Source organism: Myotis daubentonii, chromosome 5 (assembly GCF_963259705.1).
Source record: "Myotis daubentonii chromosome 5, mMyoDau2.1, whole genome shotgun sequence".
Taxonomy (NCBI): domain Eukaryota; kingdom Metazoa; phylum Chordata; class Mammalia; order Chiroptera; family Vespertilionidae; genus Myotis; species Myotis daubentonii.
In genome coordinates, this window is record NC_081844.1 from 82741073 (window position 1) to 82766141 (window position 25069).

The window sequence follows — 25069 nt, forward strand, 5'->3', positions numbered from 1 at the left end:
GCACCTACTTTGGAGAGAGGTTTTTGAAGATTGAACAAGGGAACACATACAAAGCAGTTAGTATAGTGCCAGGCATATTATAAACTCTCAGTAACTGTGGCGTTATCATCATCATCATCATCATCACTAAGCATTCCACCTTGATCACTCCATTCCCTTAGAGGCCTCTTTTCTCCCCTTGCTCCGCTGTATGTTGTGCCATGCTGTGGTTGGGCTGGTTTCAGGTGGAAGCTTAACCTGTCACCTATTTGGCCAAGTGCCACTGTGGAATTACTCCTTTGGGTGATAGGTATTGGGCCTAGGACCTCCGTGGATGGTCACCATGAAGGCCGCACCTTTTTTTTTTTCTCCCTCAGCAGCTGTCTGATCACCTGCTTCCCACAAACAAAGCCACCTTGGGGTCAGGGCTCTCCCCAGGGGAGGGGGGAGGGAAATACTTCCAGACACACAGCCAAGGCACCCACCCTTTCCATGACCCAAGGCCAGGTTCACACCCTGCTGTCCTGTTCCAGCCTGCCTCTCCCTTTGCGTGCTCTTCCGCCTTCTCACCCCCACATCAGCCTTAGTCCCATTCACAGGGCAACTCCAAGCTTTCATCACACCTGGAAGCCTCACCCCGGCTAGGTTTGTGTGTCAGCCAGGTTTTACCGGAAGGGCCTGGAAAAGAAGACAAAAGGCCTGGAATGTATTGGGGACAGTCACTTCCCCTCTCAGGACATTGAGCGTCCAATGACCAAAAAAGAAATTGCAGTTAATGCAGGGACAATCTCATTAACTTGTTTATTCCCAATATTTGCTGAATGCTTTTCAGGCACCAGGGACACAGCAATAAACCAGACAGCCACGGGTGTGCTTTCAAGGAGCTTACATTCTGTAATAGGGGAGACAGGCAGGACAAAATCAATAAAGAAGGAAAAATAGATGCTATGATGACAAGTGCCAAGATGAACGCTAAAATACAATAATAGCCCTGGCCGGTGTGTATAAGTGGTTAGAGCATCAGCTCGAGGACCAAAGAGTCTCAGGTTTGATTACCGGTCAAGGGCACATACCTGGGTTGCAGATTCTAGCCCCCGCCCCTATGTGGGCGCATGCGGAAGGCAGTCAATCAATGTGCCTCTCTCAAATCGATGGTTCTCTCTCTCTCTCTCTCTCTCTCTCTCTCTCTCTCTCTCTCTTTCCCCGCCCACCCCCTCGCTTTCACTCTCTCCCTTCCTGCCTCCCTCCCTTCCACTCTTTCTAAAAATCAATGGAAAATATATCCTCTGGTGAGGATTAACAACAACAGAAAAATACAATTATGTATGTACTACAAAACGATGTGTCCCAATGCTTGGGATGACAATTTAGATTCGGTGACTGATCAGGCAAAAGCTTCTCTGAGCAGGTAACATGTCAGCTGAAGCATGAATAAGAAGAAGGAACCAGATTTGTTGTCATCCCTGGCAAAAGCAGTCCAAGCCATGCAAATAGTGCAAAAGCTAGGTGGGACAAGTGTGGAGCATTCAAGGAACAGCAAGCAGGCCAGAAAGGGAGGAGGAATAGAAGATAATATTGGAGCAAAGGCTAGGGACAGATAACAGTGGCTGTCACAGAGCAAGGTAGACATTGGATTTTTATGCCCTATCATTGTGACCATCAAGTGAGATGTCAATGGGGAAGTACAGTTAGGCAGAATTCTTTCATGTCTTCCCCTACCTGCTCTCTGGCTGTCAGGTGCCAGGGATACACTTCTAAGGAAGCTGAGTCCAAATGGGCCACTCTGCTTTCCTTATCTATTGACCAGGAGAAAACTGAGGCTTGGAGACTTACTGGCCATGGGGCACTGGTGAGTTGAAGGGGTTAGAAACCCTGGCATCCTGCCTCCCAGCCCTGCACTGGGTTCCCAGGCCTCTGGAGAGCCAGGTCCATGATACTCTGAGAGCCACTAACTGACTCCCTGCTAAGCCATGTGGACCTTGATTTGGGGAGAGCACTCAGAAGCCAGTGGGAGGAACTAGACAAAAGAGGTGCTGGTGACAAGAACCCTTTCAGAGGGAACTCAGGGAGGAACCAGTCTGAGTCTCTTCCCCACTGTGGCTGAGATGTCTACACTACTAGGTTGGTTCTCCCAAACGTGGCTGTGCATCATAATCACCTGGGAATTTATTAAAGATAAGAAAGCCTAAGCCCCAGCTCAGTCCTCCTAATTCAAGACCTCTTGGGGCGGGGCCCAAGCATTATACTTTGGGCAAGTAATTCCTACATTGGCCAGGCTCAGAAGCTAATCGGTCTGCATAGTTAACCAGGATAATGTGTCAGGCATCTGAACAAAATCTGAATCTCTACGGCAGGGGTAGGGGAGCTTTAAGTAAAGACACTTCCCACGTGCTCAGCACTTCACATGCATTATCTTGTGTGGTCCTCCCAACTGTCCTACAACTAGACAATCCTCCCCATTTTAAAGGGTCGAAACTCAAAGGGGTGAATAGCAAGGTCACCCTACTAGTAAGAATCTCAGCCTCGATTTTTCTTGGGCTTGTGCTCTTAAGCTCAACATTACCCTGAATAAATGGGTGAAGCGACAGCCACCCTCTCCCTGCTTCTAGCAGCAGTAACATCATCAGCTTTACTGAGGCTCAGTGCTCCATCTATCCTGGGGATGAGGGTAAGAATCTGTCTCACAGGCTGGAATGAGGATTAGGTCAGGGCAGCAGGGCAGCCAGCGAAATGGGTACACTCTCAGAAGCCAGACAGCCATGGGCTCAAATTTTGTTTCTGCTATTCTTTTAGCTTTCTAACTTTGGATATGTTATTCAGCTTCTCTGACCTACAGTTTGCTCATCTGCAAAATGAAGATAATAGTAACTATTATTATAGGACTCTTGTGTGATTAAATCAGATCATGTGCATAAAGCAGAATATGATGTCTGGCCCATAGTAGTTGCTTACTCAGTGACAGCTGTTATTAAAAACAAATGCTTCTTTTCTTTCTTTCTTTCTTTCTTTCTTTCTTTCTTTCTTTCTTTCTTTCTTTCTTTCTTTCTTCTTTCCTCTTTTCCCCTTTCCTCCCCTCCCCTGCGCTCCCCTCCCTTCCTTCTTCCTCCTCTCCTCTCCTTTCCCTTCCTTCCTTCCTTCTTTCCTTCCTTCCTTCCTTCCTTCCTTCCTTCCTTCCTTCCTTCCTTCCTTCCTTCCAGTGGGAACTTAAATAAGGTGCTGTATTACTCTGGGCCTCAGAACTGAAGTGGTCCTCTCTGCTGATAGATGGCCATGCTGACCGGTGAGATGGGGATCTGCAAGGCAACTCAGAGTTTTGGAAACCTCCACCCAAGAAAGCAACCCTGCCTGGTGGCATGGCTCAGTGGTTGAGCATGATCTATGGACCAGGAGGTCACGGTTCTATTCCCGGTCAGGGCACATGCCCAGGTTGCAGGCTCCAACCCCTGTAGAGGGTGTGCAGGAAGCAGCTGATCAATGATTCCTCTCATTATTGATGTTTCTATCTCTCTTTCTCTCTGAAATCAATAAAAATATTTAAAAAAAAAAAAAAGAAAGAAAGCTACCCTGGCTCAGAGCTCAGAGAGAAGCATGTGCTCCCTGAGGGAGTTGAGTCAGCTGCCTTCTTCCACTAACCAGGAGGAGTGAATCCTAGGCAGACCCAGAGCTCTGCTGACTGGGGAGAGGAGTAAAGCTTCCATTGAGGATACCTCTATTACCAGGTGGCCATAAGCCAGAGTCACCCAAACTTGGAAGTTCAAGGTAAGCGGTCATTGCTCCTTGCCCCAAGTGGACTTCTCTGACCCTTGCTCTCTCAGGCAATTTTGGAGATGAGCTCAGGCTTGCCCTTTGGAGTCCCTATGAACCTCCTACGCTGCCTGGCGGTAGAACCAGGTAACACTTCATGCATACTTGGGGGCGGACAGGCTCTCATGTCTGATTGCCTGGGGTCAGGATCTATTTGAATTGAATGAAGAATAGGAGTGGATGAGGTGGGGAGAGTTGAGAGGTTCAGGAACTCTGTCATCCCCAGAGGATGTTGCAGAAGGGCCATGTATAATAATGTACTTGGGTTAGGCCTGGAGTCTCTTCCATTTTGGGGCCCATTCTGTGACTGTGAGGAATCAACAACTCCAGTGCCAGGACTTGGCCACTTGCCCTAGCACTGATGGCTCTCTGTCAGCAGGGAGGGAGCAAGTGATCCCCCACTCACCCATCACACAACCCATCTCCCTCTTCAAGCTTCAGGTTCCTCATATGTAAAATGAGGGGTTGAAACAATTGTTCTGTTTGGGGCACTGGCCGGTGGGTGCCATCCATCATGAATAGTTTGCAGTCATGCTCTGTCAAAAAGCTTGCTGAAGCCATTTTATGTCAATCAACAGTGGCTGATCTACTACAGGACATGATAGCCTTTTTTCTCTGTGCCTCAGCGTCTTCCTCTGTGAGTGGGGAGACTAACCATCACCTAAAAGGTTCTTGTGACAATTGGAGAAAATGCTTGGCAAAATGGAAAGCTCTACGTAAATAGGTCAGTACGTTATTAACGTCTCTGGGGCTCAAGCTTGGAATGAGGTCACAACACATCCTGAACCAAGAATGTGTAAGTTCAGTTTCTCTTAAGAATGTGGTCACAGAGCTGCAGTTTAATAGTTTAGCATTATCCATCTGCTCTTTTTAATAACTGAGGATTCCCTAGTCGGTTTGACTCAGGGAATAGAGCATTGGCTTGCGGACCGAAGGGTCCCAGGTTGGATTCAGGTCAAGGGCAACATACGGTGGTTGCAGGCTCCTCCCCGGCCTGGGCCCTGGTCAGCTCGTGCAGAAGGCAACCAATCGATGTGTTCCTCTCACATCAACGTTTCTCTTTGTCTTTCCCTCTCTCTAAAAAGATCAGTGGAACAATATCCTCTGGTGAGAATGAATAATAATAATAATTGAGGGTTGATCTAAGACAGTGGTTCACATGTAGGAATCTCGGGGAGTTTTTGGTTGTCACTGATTGGGCAGTCCTCAGAGGCATTGGGGGGTGGAAGAGCTGTCAGGCCCACATAATTAAGAATTGTCCCGCATTCCACACTGCTTTTAAGTGTCCCCTCAGTCATTTATATGGATGAAAAATGTGATTATAATTACTTGCACTGAGAATTATCTCTAATGTAAAAAAAAAAAAAAAAAAAAAAAAAGCTTTTGCACTGAGTTCTCCAGGAATTAAATTGATGTGAATTGTTCATTTTGGTGTTATATGAATGGCCAAACAACACAGCTGTAGCAGTCAGTATTTGTAGCTGTCACATTCACAATAAGTCTGTGTAGATGCAACCAGTGGGCTACTTCATTGAGATTTCTAGAGTAGTCGTGACCAAGCCTTTGCATATTCAAACATTTTAAATCATTTTATCTTTTATATTAATTAGGGCATTGACTTTCTTTACAGAGTAAATGTGCAGATAGGATATTATCTGTGAACTTTATTTCAGGATAGTAAGCAAGTATTAACAACGTGTATAAAAAGAAAATATTGATTGTGAAAGGATTGAGAACCACTCACACAAGAGATATTCACATGAAAAGCCTTCCTGTAGCCTTTGTAAAAATGCTGTGCTAGATGCTATTACACATAAGGTCCCTGATCAGTGCCTGAATAAAGTGTAATAAATTCTTCACGTAGGTCAGGGTTAAGAAGTTTGACTCATGATTATCTGATATAGACACTTCCTTTTACTAACGAATGACAGGCGTGGAATTCTTGTGTTCCCTTGATGAACTCACTGCCAGGAAGATCACAGTTACGTTTCAGTGCTCATTTGCGGTGATTATTCCTAGCCCAGCATTTTGAAGACCATCATTTCTTTCTTCTCCAATTTGATTTCATTATGGGTGTATTTAATCATTCTTTAACGTTTACTTGTATCTATGCCTCTTGTTATCTTTAAATCTTTTCTGGAAGTAAGGAGAGTATAATTAGTGTAAAACTCAAAAGCCACATACGTATGTGGCCACACTGTATGTACCTGCCTGTGCCTTCCCAACACCTCCTGAGTCTGAAAGTCTAGGTCAGAGGTGCCTAAAAAGACGGAGGCAGCGCCGTCTGGCCGGCTCTGGTGATTTTCCTCCGCAGACTCCATCTCAGATATCTTGGTCTCTTCCCCTTTCAAGGGGTGTTGGCATTGTCGGGAGTGAAAACAGGCTCCAGCTGTCAGGGCCCACTCCAGGTCTTGGCCGTCTGGGGTCAGAGTGGGATTCGGGAAGGGCACCCCAGCTCCAGGATCAGAGAAGCCCAAAGCTCTAACTGGGGAGACTCTCCACATACACAACCCTAGCATCTTCTCAGAGCAGAAGCCTTGAAGCTTAGGCTGAGGCATGCGACTAACCCTTTTCTGAACCCTGGGTCGACTGGCCTCTAGCTCTGACCTTGGGCAAGAGTCTTCTCTGAGCCTCAGTTTCCAGAAATGGGAACAATACCTACCTCGAAGGGCCATCGTGAAGACTCACTGAGATAACCTGCCAAGTGCTTAGAACATAGCAAGAGCTCAAAGCCAGCAGTGGCTGCTCCTCCCAGTCCCCCTGGATCTGTATTACTCCTAGGCCTGTCTGCTGCCCCCAGCGGTGAGTGTGGAGACAAGAGTGTGCATTAAATCTCAGCCCCTCAAAAAATAGATTAATGGGAAGAATCTCTAATGGATAAATAAAATATGATAAATCCATACAAAGGAATGTTATTTGGCAATAAAAAAGAATAAAGTACTCACACATGCTACGTGGATAAACCTTGAAAACGTTATGCTAAAGAAGCCAGTCACAAAAGTCCACATATTTTATGATTTCATTCATATGAAAGATCCCAAAGTGTCAAATCTATAGATTTGGAAAGTAGATGAGTGGTGTCATGGAAGGCAATGAGGAATGACTGCTAATGAATATGGAGTCTTTTTTGGATGTGATTATAATGTTCTAAAATTAGATTGCAATTATGATTGCACACTCTGTTAATATATCTTGAATTGTATATACTAAATGGGTGAATTATGTGAAATGTGAATTATATCTTAATAAAGTTGTTTAAAATGGGTGGGAAAAAATAAATCTCAGTTCCTCACTCATAAGCTCAGTGACTATAGCAAATTACTTAACCTTTCTGAGCCTCAGTGTTCTTACAATAAAATGGGAATAGCAAAATCTACCTCAAATTTGTGGTAAAATTCTTAACAGTGGTTATTTTGGGGGTAAGGACATTATGAAAATTTTATTTCATGTTCTTTTTACTCTAATGGACATTTTCTGTGTTTTCTATAACAAATCTGAATTATTTATGTATTTTAAATCACTTTTCAAAACACTTTTTCTAAATAAGCATTTCAATTTATCGTGTGCCCTCACTACATTTTAGGCATTACTCTGAGCACTTTACATATATTATCTCATTTAATTCTCACAAGAGTCCTCTGAGGAAGACAGTATTTTCACCCCATTTTATAGATGAGAACACCAAGGCCCAGCTTCTTGTAAGTGATCTATACATGTGATAAAATTTCAGAAAACTATAGATACTCACACACAAATGAGTGCATGTAGAAACTCATGAAATCTGAATAAGACCTATAGTCTAGTTAACAGAATTCTACCAATGTCATTTTCCTGGGTTTGATATTGTGCTATCCTTATATATGATGGGGGAGGCTGGATGAAAAGTACCAGCTGGAGACTTCTCTGTACTTTCTTTTTTTGCAACTTCTATATTTCTTCTTCTATAATTAGACTCACAGAAATAATTTTAAAATAAGTTAAATAAGTCTTAAAAATTAAAAGCTTTTTTAAGGCTGTTCTAAGGATTACATAAGATATGTGCCTAGTACAATGGTTGGGTACAATGGCATTTCAGTGTGTGATATTTTCTTTCTTCGTCACTCTATGTACAAGGTCTGTTTTATGTGCATTAATTCCTTCAATAAAGCCTATGAAGTAAGTACTTTTATTATTCCTCTTTTGCTGATAAGAAAACTCAGGAAGGGCTTTGCTCAAGGATACCCAATAAGTCTGTGACTGAGCCAGGGTGAGGCCCCAGTCTTAAAACTCCTGGGTCAGGCTATTTTCCGGTGCTCATACCCAGGTCTGCTTGCCCACACAGCACACCTTCCCTGCCTGGGAGACTGCTGGTGCCCACAGGCAGACCTCTGGGTTCCTCCTTGCATCCCTCACCAACCTCCCCATCTCAGGGCACTCAGGGCCCTCGAAGTGGAAGTGGGATCTGGGGAGAGTGGAGGCATGGTGGCCCTCTACCCACAGGCATTCTTGGGAGCCAGGGTAGTTGGGGCCGTAGAGAGGGCAAAGACAGACCATCTGAACTCTGGCAAGAGTAGGGGAGTGGGAAGGGAGGGGGGGGGTGTGAGGGGGTATTCACACCAAGCCCATGCTCCTGTCCCCCTCAGACTTCCTTGAGTCGCCCCTGAGCTTGGGGCACATTCCTGAAGGGGGTGGTCCCAGGACTCCAGGCCCTCTCAGGCCCTAAACCAGTTTCTATTCCTCCGGAGACTGAAACCAACTCCCCCCTCAGACTCAGCACCCTGTCCCCAACTGGCAATAATCATAGTGACTCACGCCTCTAATTCTTGCCCTGTGAGCTCCTTGGACTTGGGGCAAATCTCTCCAAGTCCAGCCTGGGGTTGGTGGGAGGGCTAACGTGAGTCCCATTTCTCAGGGAGGAGATGGGTCCCAGGTATCTAGTGGGGATTTTGCCCACATTCAGTTGAGCCTGCTCAGCTCTCTCTCCCCATCCCTGTTGCTCTCCCCCAACACCCCATTCCATCCCATCAGGTCAGTCAGCTGTGGGCCAGGATCCCTGGAGGTCCAGGACCCCTCCCTTGTCCTCTGGCCTTCTCCGCCCCTGCTCCCCCCCCCGCCCCCCCCCCCCCACTTCCGACCCTACGGATCCGGTCAGCGGGGAATAGCGCCCTCGTGTGGCCTCCAAGAGAAACGCATCTAATTCCCCAGCCCCACCCTTTCTATGCGCTCATTGAACAAGTATTTATTGAGGGCCAGCCACTAGGTGCTCTAGGGGTAGCGGTAGAGATTATAGATAAAATACCTGCTCTGTGGATGGTACAGTCCAGTGTGTGTGCGTTGAGGGGCAGGCAATAAACGATAAACAAATAAATGACCGGGGCAGTTATTACAGTGGTAACTGCTAGGAAGAAAATAAAACAAGAGAAATGTGAAGAGTGACTCAAGAGGGAAACTCAGGACAGGATGGAAAAGTAAAGTTTCCTTGAATAGCTACCATCTGAGATGAGACTCAGATGACAGGGATCCAGTCATGTGAGGGTTTGGGGGAAAGCTTTCCTTGCAGAGAAAAGAGCTACGCAAAGGCCCTCAGGCAGGCACCGGCTTTGCAAAACAAACAAAGGCCAGTGTGGTTGGAAAGCAGAGAGCAAAGGGAGAGTGGTATGAGATATGGCCAGGAAGGTAGGCTGGGGCCAGACTATAGAACTTGTAGGCCATGACAGACTTTAATTCTTCTAGGAGTAATGGGAAGGCATTGGGTGAGTTTTGAGTACAAGACTAATGTGGCTAGATTGGCTTTTGAAAGGACCCCTATGGCTGCTGTGTAGAAAATGGACTTTAGGCCCTAGCTGGTTTGGCTCAGTGGACAGAGTGTCGGCCTGCGGACTGAAGGGTCCCAGGTTCGATTCCGGTCAAGGGCACATGCCCGGGTTGCGGGCTCAATCCCCAGTGCGGGGAGTGCAGGAAGCAGCCGCTCGATGATTCGTTCTCATCATTGATGTTTCTATCTCTCTCTTCCTCTTTGAAATCAATAAAAATACATTAAAAAAAAAGAAAATGGACTTTGGGCAAGGAAGAAAGAGTGGGAGCAGGGAGATTATTGCAAGAGATTAGAAAGCTATTAAAAAAATTCAGGGGAGAAATGTTAGCAGCTTGGATCAGGGGAGTCGTGTTGGAGATGGGCGATGTGGTTGGATGCTGGGCCTGAAGGTAGAGCCAACAAAACTTGACAAATATCCCACATTCTCCTTTGCTCATTCAGCTCCAGGAACACCTTCAAACACACACACACCCTAGCTGGCTCCTCCATCTTCACCAGGGGGTTCAGTTATCAGGGCAGACCCCAAGGACATCGTTAAATTGTGGAGTATCCAGGTGTTGTTTGACCAAAGAATGTAAGACTCAGCCGCTATGTTCTTCATGAACTGCTTCCACTTTCCACCATTAGCCCACTTAATGGGCAGGGCCTCTACCTGCTCTTTCCTTTACCCTGCCTGGCTTCTAAAGACCCAGTTATTAGTTAGGTCTCTGTTTGTCCTATTGCGTGCCCTCAGGGTGTGTTGGTGACAACCAAAACAGTTCTGAGTATTTGGTGTTTTTATTTGATACAAAATAGGGGGCAGCATAATCTGGCCCTGTCAATTCTCAGACCCAGGCCAACAATTTACTCCTATTTATTTACACAAAATACTGTGAGGTCAGGCGTGATCCCACAAAAAATGCACACAGTACTTTTGGCCCCAGCTAGGACGTTTCTGGAGAGCCTGGGAGAGTTCAGGCTACCCTAACAAACACTCTCAGGCCATTCAGGGATGGGGAAAGCAAGCAGGGGAGGAGGCCACCCAGTTGGCTCTGGAGTCAGCAGGCCTTGCTGTGTTTGTATTGTGTTGCTTGGGGCGTACATTATAAATGCAGCCAGTCCAGGGGCTCCTGGACTCAGAACCCCAGACTGTACCAGTTCCAAAAGGCTGCGCAAGCCTCGCCGAGATGAAGCTGCCGGGCCAGGAGGAGTTTGATGTCTACAGTGCTCAGGAAAATGTGCCCACAGGAGAGCCGGACAGCGGCCCAGGCTCTGGCCCCAGCCCGGATGGCTCCTCAGACACTGGGGTACCCAAGGATCCTCTGCTCTTCATTCAGCTGAATGAGCTGCTGGGCTGGCCCCAGGCGCTAGAGTGGAGAGAGACAGGCAGGTGAGTGAAACCCAGGCCAGTTTTATGGGGTCCTCCCCCTCCTCAGCTGGGGCCTCCTCCTGACCCAGCTCTTCCTGTAGGGGGTGCTCTTGCCCCCAATCAGAAGCTCCTCTCTGTCCACATGTCTGGTCCCCACCCGCTCTGATGCTCAGCTTCTCCTCGGTCTAGTTTTGAGTTTCCCAAGACCCCAGATGAGAGGTGACTGAGAAAGGAGGGCATACTCTGCACCACTGGGGTCACGTCTCCCTCGTCAACTTACCTTCCTTGACTCTCCCGTGTCCCCACCTGGACCTGGGGAGGTGCCCCCCGTAACACTGTCCACCCTTCTCCACTGCAGGTGGGTGCTGTTTGAAGAGAAGCTGGAGATGGGTGGGGGCCGGTGGAGTGCCCCCCATGTGCCCACCCTGGCGCTGCCCAGCCTGCAGAAGCTCCGCAGCCTTCTCATGGAGGGCCTTGTCCTGCTGGACTGCCCGGCTCAGAGCCTCCTGGAGCTCGTGGGTACGCTGGGGCCCTCTGTAGGGAGGACCCGGGCAGCCATGCCATCATTTCCCTCAGATTTCCCCCAAAAGTATTGGAATTTTCCAGGGCCCACCACACCCACCTTAGGGATTACCCATCCCTGTCATAAGGAAGAGATGGAAAAGCAGAATGAAGGAGAAGTTTCCTGGCTCCTCCACTCCCTGAGACTCCCAGGAGGGAAAGTGACCTGGGCAGAGGGGACAGGGGAAGAATTGGGGGGCAGGGGGCTCTCAGGAAAGGGTTGGAGCCCCACCTCTGCTTCCCAGAGCAGGTGACCAGAGTGGAGTCGCTGAGCCCGGAGCTGAGAGGGCAGCTGCAGTCCTTGTTGCTGCAGAGACCCCAGCACCTCATCCAGACCACAAGCACCAGGCCCTGCTGGGGTAAGAGGCCCATCCCTGGGCCCAGAACCAAAAATCCTAGGATGGGAGGTTCCCAGATCCCTCCTGCACCTTCCTGGACCAGGAGTGGCCTAGCCTTGGCTTAGACCTCCACCCTCCACCCAGGACTCATGGGTGAGAGGGAGCGGGAATAATGATGAGGGGAGAACAGAGGGGCTAGAGTCATAACAGCCAGAGCTTTGTGAAAGGGTGTTCTTGGTAGGCACTGCACTGGGAGCTTCTCATTTAATATTTATAAGCACCCTTTCGGTAGTACCACAATAATGTCCATTTTCGTGATGAGAAAACTGAGGTTCAGAGGGGGGATGTGTTCTTTTTCAGAGCTTGTCAGTGGAGCTGGTCAGGGAGTCCTGGCGGGTCCATTCCCAAAGCCGATGCTCTTAATCACTGCAAAATCTTGTCTTAAAGGGTCTGCCCGTCCAAGACAGTCTCCCCGCGATGAGGAAGCCCCCCTGAAGGAGCAGGTTTGCGGCGCTTCCTAGGGCAGGGCTGGGCCAGGGGCCAGGGGCCAGGGTTAACAGGGGCCCACCCTCCACTGGACTCCTCATCAGCCAACATCCCCTCCCCAAAGAAGCTCTCACCCTCTGTGTCTCCCTGAACCCCCATCAGCGTCTGAACTCCCTGAGACAGAAGCTGCCTCCAGGAGCCGAGGCCGGGGCTGTGCTGGCAGGCGAGCTGGGCTTCCTGGCACAGCCCCTGGGGGCCTTTGTGCGACTGCGGGAGCCAGTGGTGCTGGGGCCCATTACTGAGGTGCCCCTCCCCAGCAGGTGAGGCTGCGGAGTGGGAGTGAGGGATCCTGGAGCCCAGAGAAGGGCCGTTACTGGGGAGGGGATGGCGAGCTCTCTGGTCCAGTTCTCTTGGGGTGCATGGGGGATGGTGCTCAGGGCCTGGGGAGGGGTTAGTGGTCAGGGCAGCGAAGTGGGTGTGCACATAAGTGTGTGTATGGGGGCTGGTAGGGAGGTCAGAAGTCAGGGCTGCCCTGTGGCATATTAGCCTCTGACCCTTCCTCAGGTTTTTCTGCCTCCTCCTCGGGCCCCCCACACTGGGAAGGAGCTACCATGAAATGGGCCGGGCGATGGCGGTCCTCCTCAGTGACCCGGTGAGCGGGGCAGGCCTGTGTGTGTACGTGTGTACGTGTGTACGGACTCTATGTGTATTAAGTACAGCAATGAGGCAGAGAGTGGCTGTGTGTGTGTGTGAGCACGAGGACTGGAGTTTCCTTGGCTACCACTGTGGCCCCCTTACCTAGCACAATAGGCACCCCGCAGATACTGAGAGCCTGCATTAGCGGACGAGTGCTTGAATGACTGGTCTGCCTAGGTGACGCGTGTGTCTAGTTTTGAGACTGTGAAAATGGATGTGAGAACTCAGATATGCATTTGCTGCCTCTCTGTGCCTGTCCCCAGCAATTCCAGTGGTCAGTTCGACGGGCCTGCAACCTTTATGACCTTCTGGCAGCCCTGGATGCCTTCCTAGAGGAGGTGACAGTGCTCCCCCCAGGCCGGTGGGACCCCACAGCCCGGATCCCCCCGCCTAAATGTCTGCCCTCTCAACACAAAAGGTATCCGGGGTAACCATCCCATACAGATCCTTCTCTCCCCACAGTCTTGGGTCCAGTTCCGCTGTTGAGGAGGGGATGGGATTCCAGGAAAGGATCCGGGACTGACTGACCTTGGAATTTGGAGGCTGCCCGCAGGGATACGAGCAGCCACCAGGGGGCAGGGCGCCATGAACTTGGCTCCCCGTCGGCGGCTAGTTGGAGACCCTCAGTCACCTGGGGTTCCCCTTCCCTTCAGGGTCCCCTCGCAAATGCAGGAGGTCAAGGGCCCCTCTGCCCGGCGTGGGTCTCCGGCCGAGGACAGGCACGGCCACCCGCCGCAGGCACCCAGCCCGGAGTTGCAGCGGATGGGCAGGTGAGGCGAGCTGGGGTAGGAGTAAGGATCGGTGTACAGGGCGGGGAAGGGGCCCCGGGAGCATAGAGGTGTGTGCTCACTGACAGGGGCTCAGGGGCAGTAGTGGGGAGAGGAGCGTGGGGTGTGGAAACCGGTATCATTGACGACCAATGGGCGGGAGGCTGTTTGGGGGCCTTGTCCAGGACGTCCGGAGGAAGGCCTTGTGGTACCCCAGTGACTTCTTGGACGCCCTGCACCCTCAGTGCTTCTCCGCTGTGCTCTACATTTACCTGGCCACCATCACTAACGCCATCACTTTTGGGGGGCTGCTGGGAGAAGCCACCGATGGTGCTCAGGTGGGTAGGGATGTGGAAGGGGGACACGCACAAGCTTTGGTGTTCCCGCAGCCATGCCCTTCGCCCTTCCCTGGGACTATGGGTGGGTGTGGATGCCCCTGGGAGCTTGGGTTCCTGTGTTGAGGACTCCAGGGTCCTGTGCTGACAAGGCCCCATGTTGGCCCCTAGGGGGTGCTGGAAAGTTTCCTGGGCACAGCGGTGGCAGGAGCTGCCTTCTGCCTGATGGCCGGCCAGCCCCTCACCATCCTCAGCAGCACGGGGCCAGTGCTGGTCTTTGAACGCCTGCTCTTCTCCTTCAGCAGGTGGGACTCCCTCACCTCACTGGCCTGATCCTGGCTGAGTCAGAAGGGGAGGGTGGAACTGTCTGGCTCTAGGGGCACCTGACCTGGGTTAAGTGGGGAGCAGAATGGCCCTGCCAAGCCCTGCCTGTCTCTCACCCCCCAGAGATTACAGCCTGGACTACCTGCCCTTCCGCCTATGGGTGGGCATTTGGGTGGCCACCTTTTGCCTGGTGTTGGTGGCCACAGAGGCCAGTGTGCTGGTGCGCTACTTTACTCGATTCACCGAGGAAGGCTTCTGTGCCCTCATCAGCCTCATCTTCATCTATGATGCCGTGGGCAAAATGCTGAGCTTGACCCGTGCCTATCCCATCCAGAGGCCTGGCTCTCCCGCCTACGGCTGCTTCTGCCAGTACCCAGACCCTGGAGGTGGGTGAGGGAAATAGGGAGCTGGCAAGATAAGGGAGGATAAGGAGGGAGAGGGTGTCTCCTTGCTGTCCCCCCTCCCTGGTTACATTCAGCAAAAATCTGAGTACTTACCCGACAACCGCAGCACCTCCCCCACCACGATTCTAAATCAGGTGAAAATAAGTCACAGAGCAGGCCCAATACCGTCTTTATTTCTGACGATGCTGATCGAAGAACATGGTGATATCTATGGGTGAATGAGCTTCCTAACAATAAAACCCAAATTAGGCAGACTTACCCGCTTGGTCATGGCCACGCTGGAAAAGGGACTGTCTTGCTCCAGAGGAGCAGTTAGGTGCAAGTGCAGACAGCTTACTCCCGAGAGCAGGGGAGGAAAGGGCCGGCCAGGCACGCCCCGTTTCTAATCCCAAGCTCACCAATCAAATAAATGGCTGCTCTTCCCCTTGAACTGAGGGGCTGATCTAGTGGAGAGAAGCTCAGAGGATTACACTTGCATATATCCCTCCACATGACGGAAACAGCAGGACTGGCGAAGGGGTGTCCCCTCAAGAGTGCCAGTCTCTGCGCCAGGCGTGAATAAGGCCAGTTCCGCCACTGGTGGATTTGTATGCTCATCCCTTGAGCAAATGTTTGCTGGGCGTCTGCTCTGGCCAGTCCTGTGCTGGGCACCAGGGATACAGATAAGTAGAGAATTTGAAGGAGCCAGGGCATGAGGCAGTGTCCTGAGGAGCAGGCATGGTAGCTCTTGGAGTCAGCAGACAGATGAGCCAGAACTTTCTGGTTCCGCTGGACCCATGAGATTAGGCTCCGAAGGGGCTGGAGAAGGTTCCCGGGGGCGGAGCACACACCCAAATTCTTCTCTGCTTCCCAGGAAATGAGTCTCAGTGGACAAGGACAAAGCCAAAAGACACAGACGACCTCTTAAGCACGGTGAGACCTGTCCCTGGGAAGAATAAGTCAGTGGTTCCGGGCTCTTTCCATCCCACAGGCTAGAGCAGTGATGGCGAACCTATGACACGCGTGTCAGCGGTGACACGCGAACTCATTTTTTCGGTTGATTTTTCTTTTTTAAATGGCATTTAAATATATAAAATAAATATCAAAAATATAAATCTTTGTTTTACTATGGTTGCAAATATCAAAAAAATTTCTCTATGTGACACGGCACCAGAGTTAAGTTAGGGTTTTTCAAAATGCTGACACGCCGAGCTCAAAAGGTTCGCCATCACTGGGCTAGAGAAACCCTCAGAGATCACTTGAGCCCCAGCCATTTGCTATGGGTGGGGAACCTCCTGTCCTTGGCCCTGGGGGTCTCACGGGGCATCAGTGGATGCTTGTGCTGCCTGCGCCCATAACCTCACCCCGACCACCACCCCATGTAGGACCCAGGCCTGGTCAATGCGTCCTTGCTGCCCCCACCTGAGTGTGTCCGGCAGGGAGGCCACCCTCGTGGCCCTGGCTGCCATACCGTCCCAGACATCGCCTTCTTCTCCCTCCTCCTCTTCCTTGCCTCCTTCCTTTTTGCCATGGCCTTCAAGCATGTCAAGACAAGCCGCTTCTTCCCATCTGTGGTGAGTGTCAACTCTCTTTCTGCGGGAGAGGACTAGCTCTTGGCCTTGGGCCCTGCCTGTGAATGGGACGGGGTGATGGCAGGCCTGAGCCTGACTGAGTGTCCACTGTGTGGCCAGGTGCGCAAGGTACTCAGCGACTTCTCCTCAGTCCTGGCCATCCTGCTGGGCTGTGGCCTTGATGCCTTCCTGGGCCTAGCCACGCCAAAGCTCACGGTGCCCAGAGAGTTCAAGGTGAGAGCTGGGAGAGGGAGAAGCAGGGCCAGCAGACAGGACCTTGGAGGGGGAAGATGAATAAATTCCACATTTCACCTCCTCTAAGTTTCTGTTTGCCCTTGTAAAATAGAAATAGTAATAATAATGGCCTCACAGAGTTGTGAGGATGAATGAGATGCTGCTCTAGACACATAATATGCAGACAATACTCAGTAGCTATTATTATAGTATGGAGTTAAGAGGATGGGTTCCTTCCAGTCAGCTGGCCTGGGTTTGAGTTCTGGTTCTGCCACTTCTTAGCTGTGTGACCTTAGGCAAGTTAACCCACATTTCTGATCTTCAATTTATTCATCTATAAAATGGAAATAAATAACAATAGTTCCCACTCATAGGTGTTTTTGAGGTTTACAGATAATAGTGTAAAGCACTTATCACAGTGCTGGGACTGACCCATACCCAGACCTCACTATTGTCATGGTTTTCCCTACCCTTGGCACGGTCCTACCCATTCTACTACTCCCCACTCTCTATTTTGACCCCAGGTTGCCTGCCCTGATCCAGTGAAGTTGGGGCTCCCTCTCTAGGCATAACAGTGCACAGATCAGGGCTTAGCACCTTGGCACCTACACTCTGTGCATCTGGAGCCTTCCCTTCCAGCTTCCCCTAAGACAGGACAGCAGGGGGACTCCAACTCAGGCAGCCGCAGGGACTCAGAACCCAAGACAACATCTGGGGCCCTGTCCCCCACACAGACGCTTATAATCAGAGCAGACGCAGACACACCCAGCCCTGCCCCTGCCCCAGATCAAGGCAGGTCTGAGCCTGAGTTGCCCCACCCTGGATACTGAGAGGGGGTGCCCAGGGAGGAGAGCTGGGTACACTAAGAAGGATGGGCAGGCCTTCGCTACACCCTCCTCCTCTTGCAGGGAGGGAGGGCCCAAGAGAACCAAAGTCCAGAGCCCCTGGCTCCAGCCCAACCCCCTAGCTGGTTCCCCTCCTTCTGCCCTCTCTCAAGGTACTGGGATGCTTTGAACCAGCTATGCACACACACACTGCTCCCACATAGCATCCAGGGCCTTGGTGGGGAGGGGCTGTGGTAAGGGAGGTTGTGGAAGAATGCCAAGGCTGGAGTGTACAGGCGAGGTGCTCTTGGGAGACCCTCTCCAGTATGTCCATGGACCGTCCTCCCCCCAGCCCACACTACCTGGGCGTGACTGGCTGGTGTCACCTTTTGGAACCAACCCCTGGTGGCTGAGTGTGGCAGCCGCTCTGCCTGCCCTGCTGCTGTCTATTCTCATCTTCATGGACCAGCAGATCACAGCGGTCATTCTCAATCGTGCCGAATATAGACTGCGGGTGAGGCCTGCCGGGAACACCCTAGACCCCTGGACCAAGGGACAGAAGCCCCAGGGTGGGTTCCAGGTTTCCCCTCTCCCACCCCAGAGGGCTAGTTTCATCCCACTTGCCCCACCACTACCTGCAGAAGGGAGCTGGCTTCCACCTGGACCTCTTCTGTGTGGCTTTGCTAATGCTGCTCACATCAGCGCTTGGGCTTCCCTGGTATGTCTCAGCCACTGTCATTTCCCTGGCCCACATGGACAGCCTTCGGAGAGAGAGCAGAGCCTGTGCTCTGGGGGAGCCCCCCCGCTTCCTGGGCATCAGGTGAGGCCGGTATTCAGGGGGCTGGAATGAGAGGTGGGCAGCACGGTGGGGTAACGAGGGACAAGGCAGAGTTATTCGGGCAGCTTAAGTTCTAAGCTGGTAGCTCCAGAGGGCTCTTCACTGCCCAGGATCATCGCAGTGGGGTGGATGGGGAGGGGTGAATGGGCTCTGAGATGGGTGTGCCAGATCTTCCCTCTCCTCCTTCAGCCATGGGACTGGGAGGGCCTCAAGAGGAGTAAGGGTGGAGGCAGCCAGGGCTGAGCAAGGGTGAGGTGCCACCTAATGAACCCACTCCATGTGGAAGCACCTCATTGATGTTATAAGGTAAAGCACCACAAAAACAATTTTGTAACTGCTGGAAACACAATCTGTCCAAAGTATGTGAAATCAACTTTGTACACTGAAATGAAAGTCTTTATGGCAGTGTAGAAATTGCTAATTTTTCAACAACAACAACAAAGAAAAAGAAAAGAAAGAAAAAGAAAAGAAAGCAACTATGAGCTTGAACTGATGGAGAGGCCTGGGGCCTCCATACTGAAGTGCCCTGCCCCTTCCTCTCCTGTTTTTCACCCCAACCTAAGGTGACAGTCAGAGGATCCCCCCATTCCCCCCCTATAGTGGTGTCTGGCTTGGGTCTCCAGCCTGGGCACCCCAGGGGCTCCCCCAGACCCTGGCTAACTCTTCCCTCCCCCCACAGGGAGCAGAGGCTGACAGGCCTGGTGGTGTTTATCCTTACAGGAATCTCCATCTTCCTGGCACCTATACTCAAGGTACATTTGCTAGGCAGGCTGGCGTCAGGGGCAGGGTAGTAATCATAAATACAAGAACTGACATGGGCTGAACACTTAGTGCATGTTTCTCCATACCGGGCCTCATTCAATCCTCACATTAACCCTGAGATGCATGTGCCTTTTACAAATGAGGAGCCTGAAGTTTAGTAGCTCACGTAGGTCACTAAGAGAGCTAGTTTCTCAGATCTGAGAACCCAAACTCTTACCAAGTAGGCTTTCTACCCAGTGTACAGGGTGTAGGAATGCCTCCCGCACACACACAAAGGCCAAGCGCTGCCCTCGCTCCAGCCTCCCAAGAAGCCTTAGATTCAGAGTATGACCATCACACCCCACAAAAACTTTGAGGCAAAAGCACTTCACTTCTTCCTCACCAGAACCGTATGTTTAAAGAACACCTTCTGTGTGCAAGGCTGTGCTAGGCACCTGGGAGAAGGGGGGAGAGGAGAGTCTTGAAAAGGAATGTAGAACCAAGCACCTGCCAGCAACACCCACACACAAACAAAAGTTAACGAGTAATAGCAGAAAGGTTCAACAAGCCAAGACAGCGAAGCAGTCAGGAGGGTGTGGAGACTGGCCCACAAAAGTCACTGGCAGGACCACAAGAGGTTAGGGAAGGGAAAGGTCACCGAGGCTGGGTGAGAGTGGAGTAGTTGAAAGAACCAGAAGGACCAGATCAGCAGCTTACTAACGAGGTGACTCTCATTCAGCAGCTATTTACCGAGCTTAAACCCTATGCCAAGCACAGTCTCAGGACTGGAGGTAGAGTGGTGATCGAAAGAGATCCTCCAACCCTTGCAGTCTGGTGAGAGGAGACATGAAAAACAACAACAGTAAAACAGGATAATTTCAGATAGTGATCACTTCGATGAGAAGTAAGAGAACAAGGTGATTGCGTGCCAGGGCTCGACTTTAAGTGATCAGGGAGGACCTTTCTGGTGGGTCATGAGGAGTGAGAAGGAAGTCAGGGCATTTTTAGGTGGAGGAAGATAGCAAAGCAAAAGGCCTTGCAAGGGGTAGAAATAAACTTGGGCGTGTTGAGGGAAGGAAAGGAGGTCAGCATAGCAGGAACAGAGAAAGCAGAGAGGAAAGAGATGGATAAGATTGGAGAGGGCAGCTAGGTAATGGGTAAGTTACCAAATCTCTCTGAAACCCAATTTTCCCATCTGTAAAATGGAGACAATCACAGAATTTACCGCATCTGACTTATGTGAAGATTCTCATTCATCGGGCACATAAAGTGGGAAAGAAAGGGATAAACCTGGGTAGGCTTAGATGCTGGGTGCTAGAGGCCGGGGTTGGAGCCCAAGGGGGACACCTGGGCTGCTGGCAGAGCTCAACTCCTTTGCTGGCTCTCCACTTCTTTCTACCAGTTCATCCCAATGCCTGTGCTCTATGGCATCTTCCTGTACATGGGGGTGGCAGCAATTAGCAGCATTCAGGTGAGCCCCCTAAAATCACCATGAAACCCCACTCCTCCTTTCCTTTCCTGCTGGTACTGCCTGCTTGCACTTGCCAATCCTCCCCCCCCCTTGCCCCCCTACCCCAGTCCTCTTCCTGTTTCTTCTGGGCAGAGGGATTCTGCTGCCATGCTCTGGGTGAGGAGGGGGCCAAGGGAATCTTCTGACTGCCCCAGTGCTGAGCTTTCATGGCTAACAGTGACACTCCCCAGGCTACCTAAACACCCTGCTCTCTTCCTCCTCTTGTTCCCCCAGTTCACCAAGAGGGTGCAGCTTTTATTGATGCCAGCAAAACACCAGCCAGACCTCCTGCTTTTGAGGCATGTGCCTCTGAGCAGGGTCCACCTCTTCACAGCCATCCAGCTTGCCTGCCTGGGTCTGCTTTGGATAATCAAGTCTACACCTGCAGCCATCATCTTTCCCATCATGGTGACTCAGGGTTGGGTGGCATCCTGGGGGGTTCCTGAGAGACTCTGAGCCTGGGAGGGTGGCCAAGGCTTCCATAAGAGGAAGACTCTTCCCTCTTTCCTTTTCCCCTGGCTGTGCCTGGTTGGGAATCCTCGGACAAATAAAGATGGCCGAGGGATGCCAACAGATGGGCCCTGGGATACCCGATTCAACTCCTTTCCCAGCCTCTTTGGGCTTAGCAACCACAGGGAGAGATAGAAAGCCCAGAAAAAAACTGAGGCCCTGGGAAAGGAGATGCTATCAATTTTGATCCTTTGTATAGAACCAATCTGGTTACCAGTCTCTAAACTTTCAGGGCCTCAGTTTCCTTCTCCGCACAATGGCAGAGTAATTATTATATCTACTCATAGGAGTGTCTTAGCATTCAGTTAAACAATACACAATGCCTAGCACATTGGAAATGCTGAATAAATGTTACTGTTGTTAATGTTCTGCCTGTTGTTGCTGACAGCCCTGGGTTTTGTTTCTATCCCTGCAGTTGCTGGGCCTGGTGGGGGTCCGAAAGGCACTGGAGTGGGTCTTCTCACCACAAGAACTTCTCTGGCTTGATGAGCTGATGCCAGGGAAGGAAAGGAGCACCCCTGAGAAGGGGCTGGAGCCAGAGTACTCGTTCAGTGGAAGTGACAGTGAAGATGTGAGCTCCAGGATGGGCCCTCTCAGGAGCAGGGGGCAGGGGTGGGGGATGCACTGTCGTCCAGGAGGTGTCCCTGAAGTCTAATATCCCTATTAAGCCTGAAGATCTGGTCAATACAGTCACTCCCCTTAGCTCTGTATTGACATAGGCACACTGAAGAGGTGAGGGAAATCTTCCTTCTTAAGGCAGGGCCCTGGTTTATAAGCCCATGGGTGTGGAAAGGGCTGGGGATACAACCCTGATCTTTGTGTTTGTCTCAATGTGGGTTTATATCCTTTCACTCTCAGGGTCCCTTTCTTTCTGTTGTCTCTGCCTTTTTTTGTCTATTCCTAACTCATCTTGAGATCTCTGTTCCACAGTCAGAGCTGATGTATCAACCAAAAGCTCCGGAAATCAATATCTCTGTGAATTAGCTGGAGTAGGAATCTGGGAGTGGAGACTCCAGGAAACTGAGCATGAGGTGAGGGTGTGAGGGAAGTCCCCTTGGTGTCAAGAATGAGAATGGGGGTGGGAATGAGAGCTCAGACCAAAGAAACCTCCAGTGTGTTGACTAGCCCTGTTTCCTCTTCATGCTCCAATCGCTCATGAACCCCAGAGTCCAGAAGTGGGTAGACGGAAGGAAAAACAAATGAGGTTACCTGGGCTTGGCTCCCTGCGGCCACTGAAGTATGGCCAGTAGAGGGAGCTCAAGCTCACACCAAACTGGATGTGGGGTTGGGAGGTGGGGAAGGGAGGGGTGCAATGTCAGAAGAATGGAAAGGAGAGGGGAGGAGAAAAGGGAGGATAAAGTTCCCTGAAACTTTCCTTTGCCTTTGGAGGTTCTTTCCTAGGCTCCTGAGAACCCACACTTCAGACAAGTGGAAGGATTCTATCACTTGCCCTCTCTGCCATTCCTTCATTATAGTCATCCATTATCAAAATATTTTCTGCCCTGGCCAGGTAGCTCAATTGGTTACAACAGCATCCCAACCCTATGCAAAGGTTGCAGGTTTGCTCTCTGGTCAAGACACACATGGGAAGCAACCAATGAATGAATAAATAAGTAGAACAACAAATCTCTCTCTCAAGTCAAATTGAGAAAAACACACCCCACAACATTTTCTGAGTACCTATGGAGTATCTAGGTGCTAGAGATACAGTAGTTAAGACAATCATGGTTCATAACCTCAGGAAGTTAAAATCCCAGCAGGAAAGACAAACAGGTAACTGTTAGAGTGGGATAGTGCTGGGTGAGGGAAAGCAAGGGCGGTGTGAGCAGAGGCCTCTACGTCCTTCTTGGAGGGTGGTAAAGGGGGGGGTGGTGGGAGTTGGGGAAGACTTCTAAGAGGAAGTGGTCTATAATTTGAAATCTGAAAAATGAACAGAAGCTCGCCAGGACAAGCTGAGGCACAACATGTACAAAGCCTGGAATACCCCCCACTTCTCCCCATAAGCTGAACTCTCTTTTGGGCCAAAGAACACCCTCCTTTCCATGCCTCTCAGAGCCCCAAAGCCTACCACTTGCAACAGAAAATTCTGGGGTTCCAGGGAGATTCAATGACTGGCCCAGAATAAGATCTCATGGGCTTTCCTTATGCCCTATCAAGGCTTTGCTTTGTTCTTTGCCCTACTATGTCCCTGAACACTTGCTCTGACCCTACCACGTCCTCTCTCAGTTCACAGGTGTTTACTCAGGAAGTCAGGACATTGTTGGCCTTTGGCTTAACTGCCAGATGCTCAGTCAGCTGGGAACCTGGAACAATGGGTCAAGACTAAAAGGCAGCTGGCCAAGACCTCAGTCACCCTCCTGAGCTGGGCTGGAGAGTGTCAGGGAACAAGCAGGTTTGCTTTGTGGTTAGGAGAGGCCTGTAAGCCAGAGGAACTGACCAGGCCCCATTCACGCTCTACCCATTAAAGGGACCTGAGTCCAGAAGTCTTTCCCATTTTGAACTTTCTGTCCTCACAGATTCTCTTTTATAGAATTGGTAGGTTGTCAGGGAATTCTTCTCTGCTTGAAAAAAGAGAGACAAAGTCCCTCTTTCTAAAATAAGTATTCCTCCTATTTTAAACAGGTTTTTAAACATCCTATATAATAAAAGCCCAGCAACCAAATGGCAGAATGACTGGAACGACCAGGACAACTGCAGCCCCTCACTCCAGCCGGCCCCACCCCCAATCGGCTCTCATCGGCACCAGGCCTGTAATATAAAAATACTGTTCTTACCCAGCCTGTGTGGCTCAGTGGTTGAGCATCAACCTATGAATTAAGAAGTCACAGTTTGATGCCCAGTTAGGGCATATGCCCAGGTTGCTGGCTCAATCCCCAATGTGGGGTGTATAGGAGGCAGCCGATCAATATTTCTCTTTCATCATTGATGTTTCTATCTTTCCCTCTCTCTTCCTCTCTGAAATAAATAAAAATATATTTTAAAAAAATAACGCTCTTGCCCAACCAGTATGACTCAGCAGTTGCGTGTCTACTCATGAACTAAGAGGTCACTGGTTTGATTCCCAGTCAGGGCACATGCCTGGGTGGCAGCTTGATTCCCAGTAGGGGGCATGCAGGTGGCAGCCAATTCATGTTTCTCTCTTCGATGTTTCTATCTCTATCCCTATCCCTTCCTCTCTCTCTAAAATCAATAAAAACACAATGCTATTTTTTTTAACCACAAAAGTAAATGAGATTACTAAAAAATATAGAAATACCACAGAACAATACAATTTTGAAATGGAAACCATTCTAGAGATAACCAGTATTCACACTTTAGTGTATATTTTTCAGATTTATTTCAATGGACACATTACTATTTTTATTAAAATGGGATTACACTGCTGAGTTCCTTAACATGCTTATTACTGAATATGCATTGTATATTTTCCCCATGTCATATACATATATACTTCATTCTTTTTTTGTAATCTGCATAGAATAATAACCTTTAAATTGAAAAAGGTATCATATATATGTGTATATATATATATATATATACACACACATATATATCTAGACATTTTATATATATTTATAAACAGCCAATATAATACATATATATAAATATAATATAAATATATATAAACATTTATCTAGATATTTTATTTTATATCCTATCTAATAAAGAGGGAATATGCAAATTGACTGTCACACCATCCCAAAGATGGCGGTGCCTATAGCCACAAGACAGCAGCACCCAGTCCCCTCTGCCCTGCCGGAATCCCACAGTCCTTTCAGCCCAGCTGGGGAGGGGGGGGGCGGCGGCAGGCGCACAGTGCAGCTGGACCCACCCTCATTCCCCCAGCCATCCAGAGCCGGCTTGAGGCGCAGGCAAGCCTCGGATGGCAGCTGCCCAGCTGCCCAGGGCTGCCAGAGGCTCAGGTATCCAGGGCCGGCCAAGGCTTGCGCTACTGGCAGTGGCAGCAGCAGAGGTGTGATGGGGCATCGCCTTCCCCTGATCACCGGGTCACCTCCTGCCCCTGAG

General features: G+C 50.2%; 1 protein-coding gene and 1 long non-coding RNA gene across 6 annotated transcripts in view; one reads left to right on the top strand and one right to left on the bottom strand.

The window, feature by feature from the left end:
- Positions 1-10443: 10443 nt before the first annotated feature.
- On the top strand, positions 10444-24032 carry SLC4A9 (solute carrier family 4 member 9). 5 transcript variants are annotated; one of them, XM_059698617.1, is made up of 21 exons: positions 10446-10946; positions 11284-11444; positions 11732-11845; positions 12272-12327; positions 12473-12630; positions 12875-12962; positions 13270-13424; positions 13660-13776; positions 13937-14111; positions 14280-14413; positions 14703-14818; positions 15690-15748; positions 16201-16389; positions 16507-16620; positions 17797-17958; positions 18086-18264; positions 18962-19034; positions 20426-20494; positions 20768-20941; positions 21459-21614; positions 21974-24032. In XM_059698617.1, the coding sequence occupies exons 1-21, from the start codon at positions 10666-10668 to the stop codon at positions 22025-22027; spliced, it is 2784 nt and encodes a 927-aa protein (XP_059554600.1). In that variant the 5' UTR covers positions 10446-10665; the 3' UTR covers positions 22028-24032. The 5 variants fall into 5 exon arrangements, with proteins under 5 accessions (XP_059554601.1, XP_059554598.1, XP_059554600.1 ...); XM_059698614.1 differs by having other exon boundaries at positions 10447-10946; positions 14556-14818; XM_059698618.1 differs by lacking the exon at positions 14280-14413 and having other exon boundaries at positions 10444-10946; positions 13959-14111; positions 14556-14818.
- LOC132235753 (uncharacterized) overlaps positions 14989-25069 on the bottom strand; it is a 37411-nt gene continuing 27330 nt past the window's right edge. Inside the window, exons 2-3 of the long non-coding RNA XR_009453078.1 lie at positions 18080-18285; positions 14989-15761 (exon numbers count right to left, since the gene is read on the bottom strand). This is a non-coding gene — a long non-coding RNA (uncharacterized LOC132235753). The remainder of the gene's footprint in view (positions 15762-18079; positions 18286-25069) is intronic.

What these genes read in the sequence shown, in the direction of transcription:
- SLC4A9 (XM_059698614.1), top strand. Translation starts at nt 10,666, where the DNA reads ATGCAGCCAGTCCAGGGGCTCCTGGACTCAGAACCCCAGACTGTACCA. An exon ending in CAGACGACCTCTTAAGCACG is followed by an intron (nt 15,749 to 16,200) that starts GTGAGACCTGTC and finishes CACCCCATGTAG; the next exon opens with GACCCAGGCCTGGTCAATGC. An exon ending in TCCTGGCACCTATACTCAAG is followed by an intron (nt 19,035 to 20,425) that starts GTACATTTGCTA and finishes TCTTTCTACCAG; the next exon opens with TTCATCCCAATGCCTGTGCT.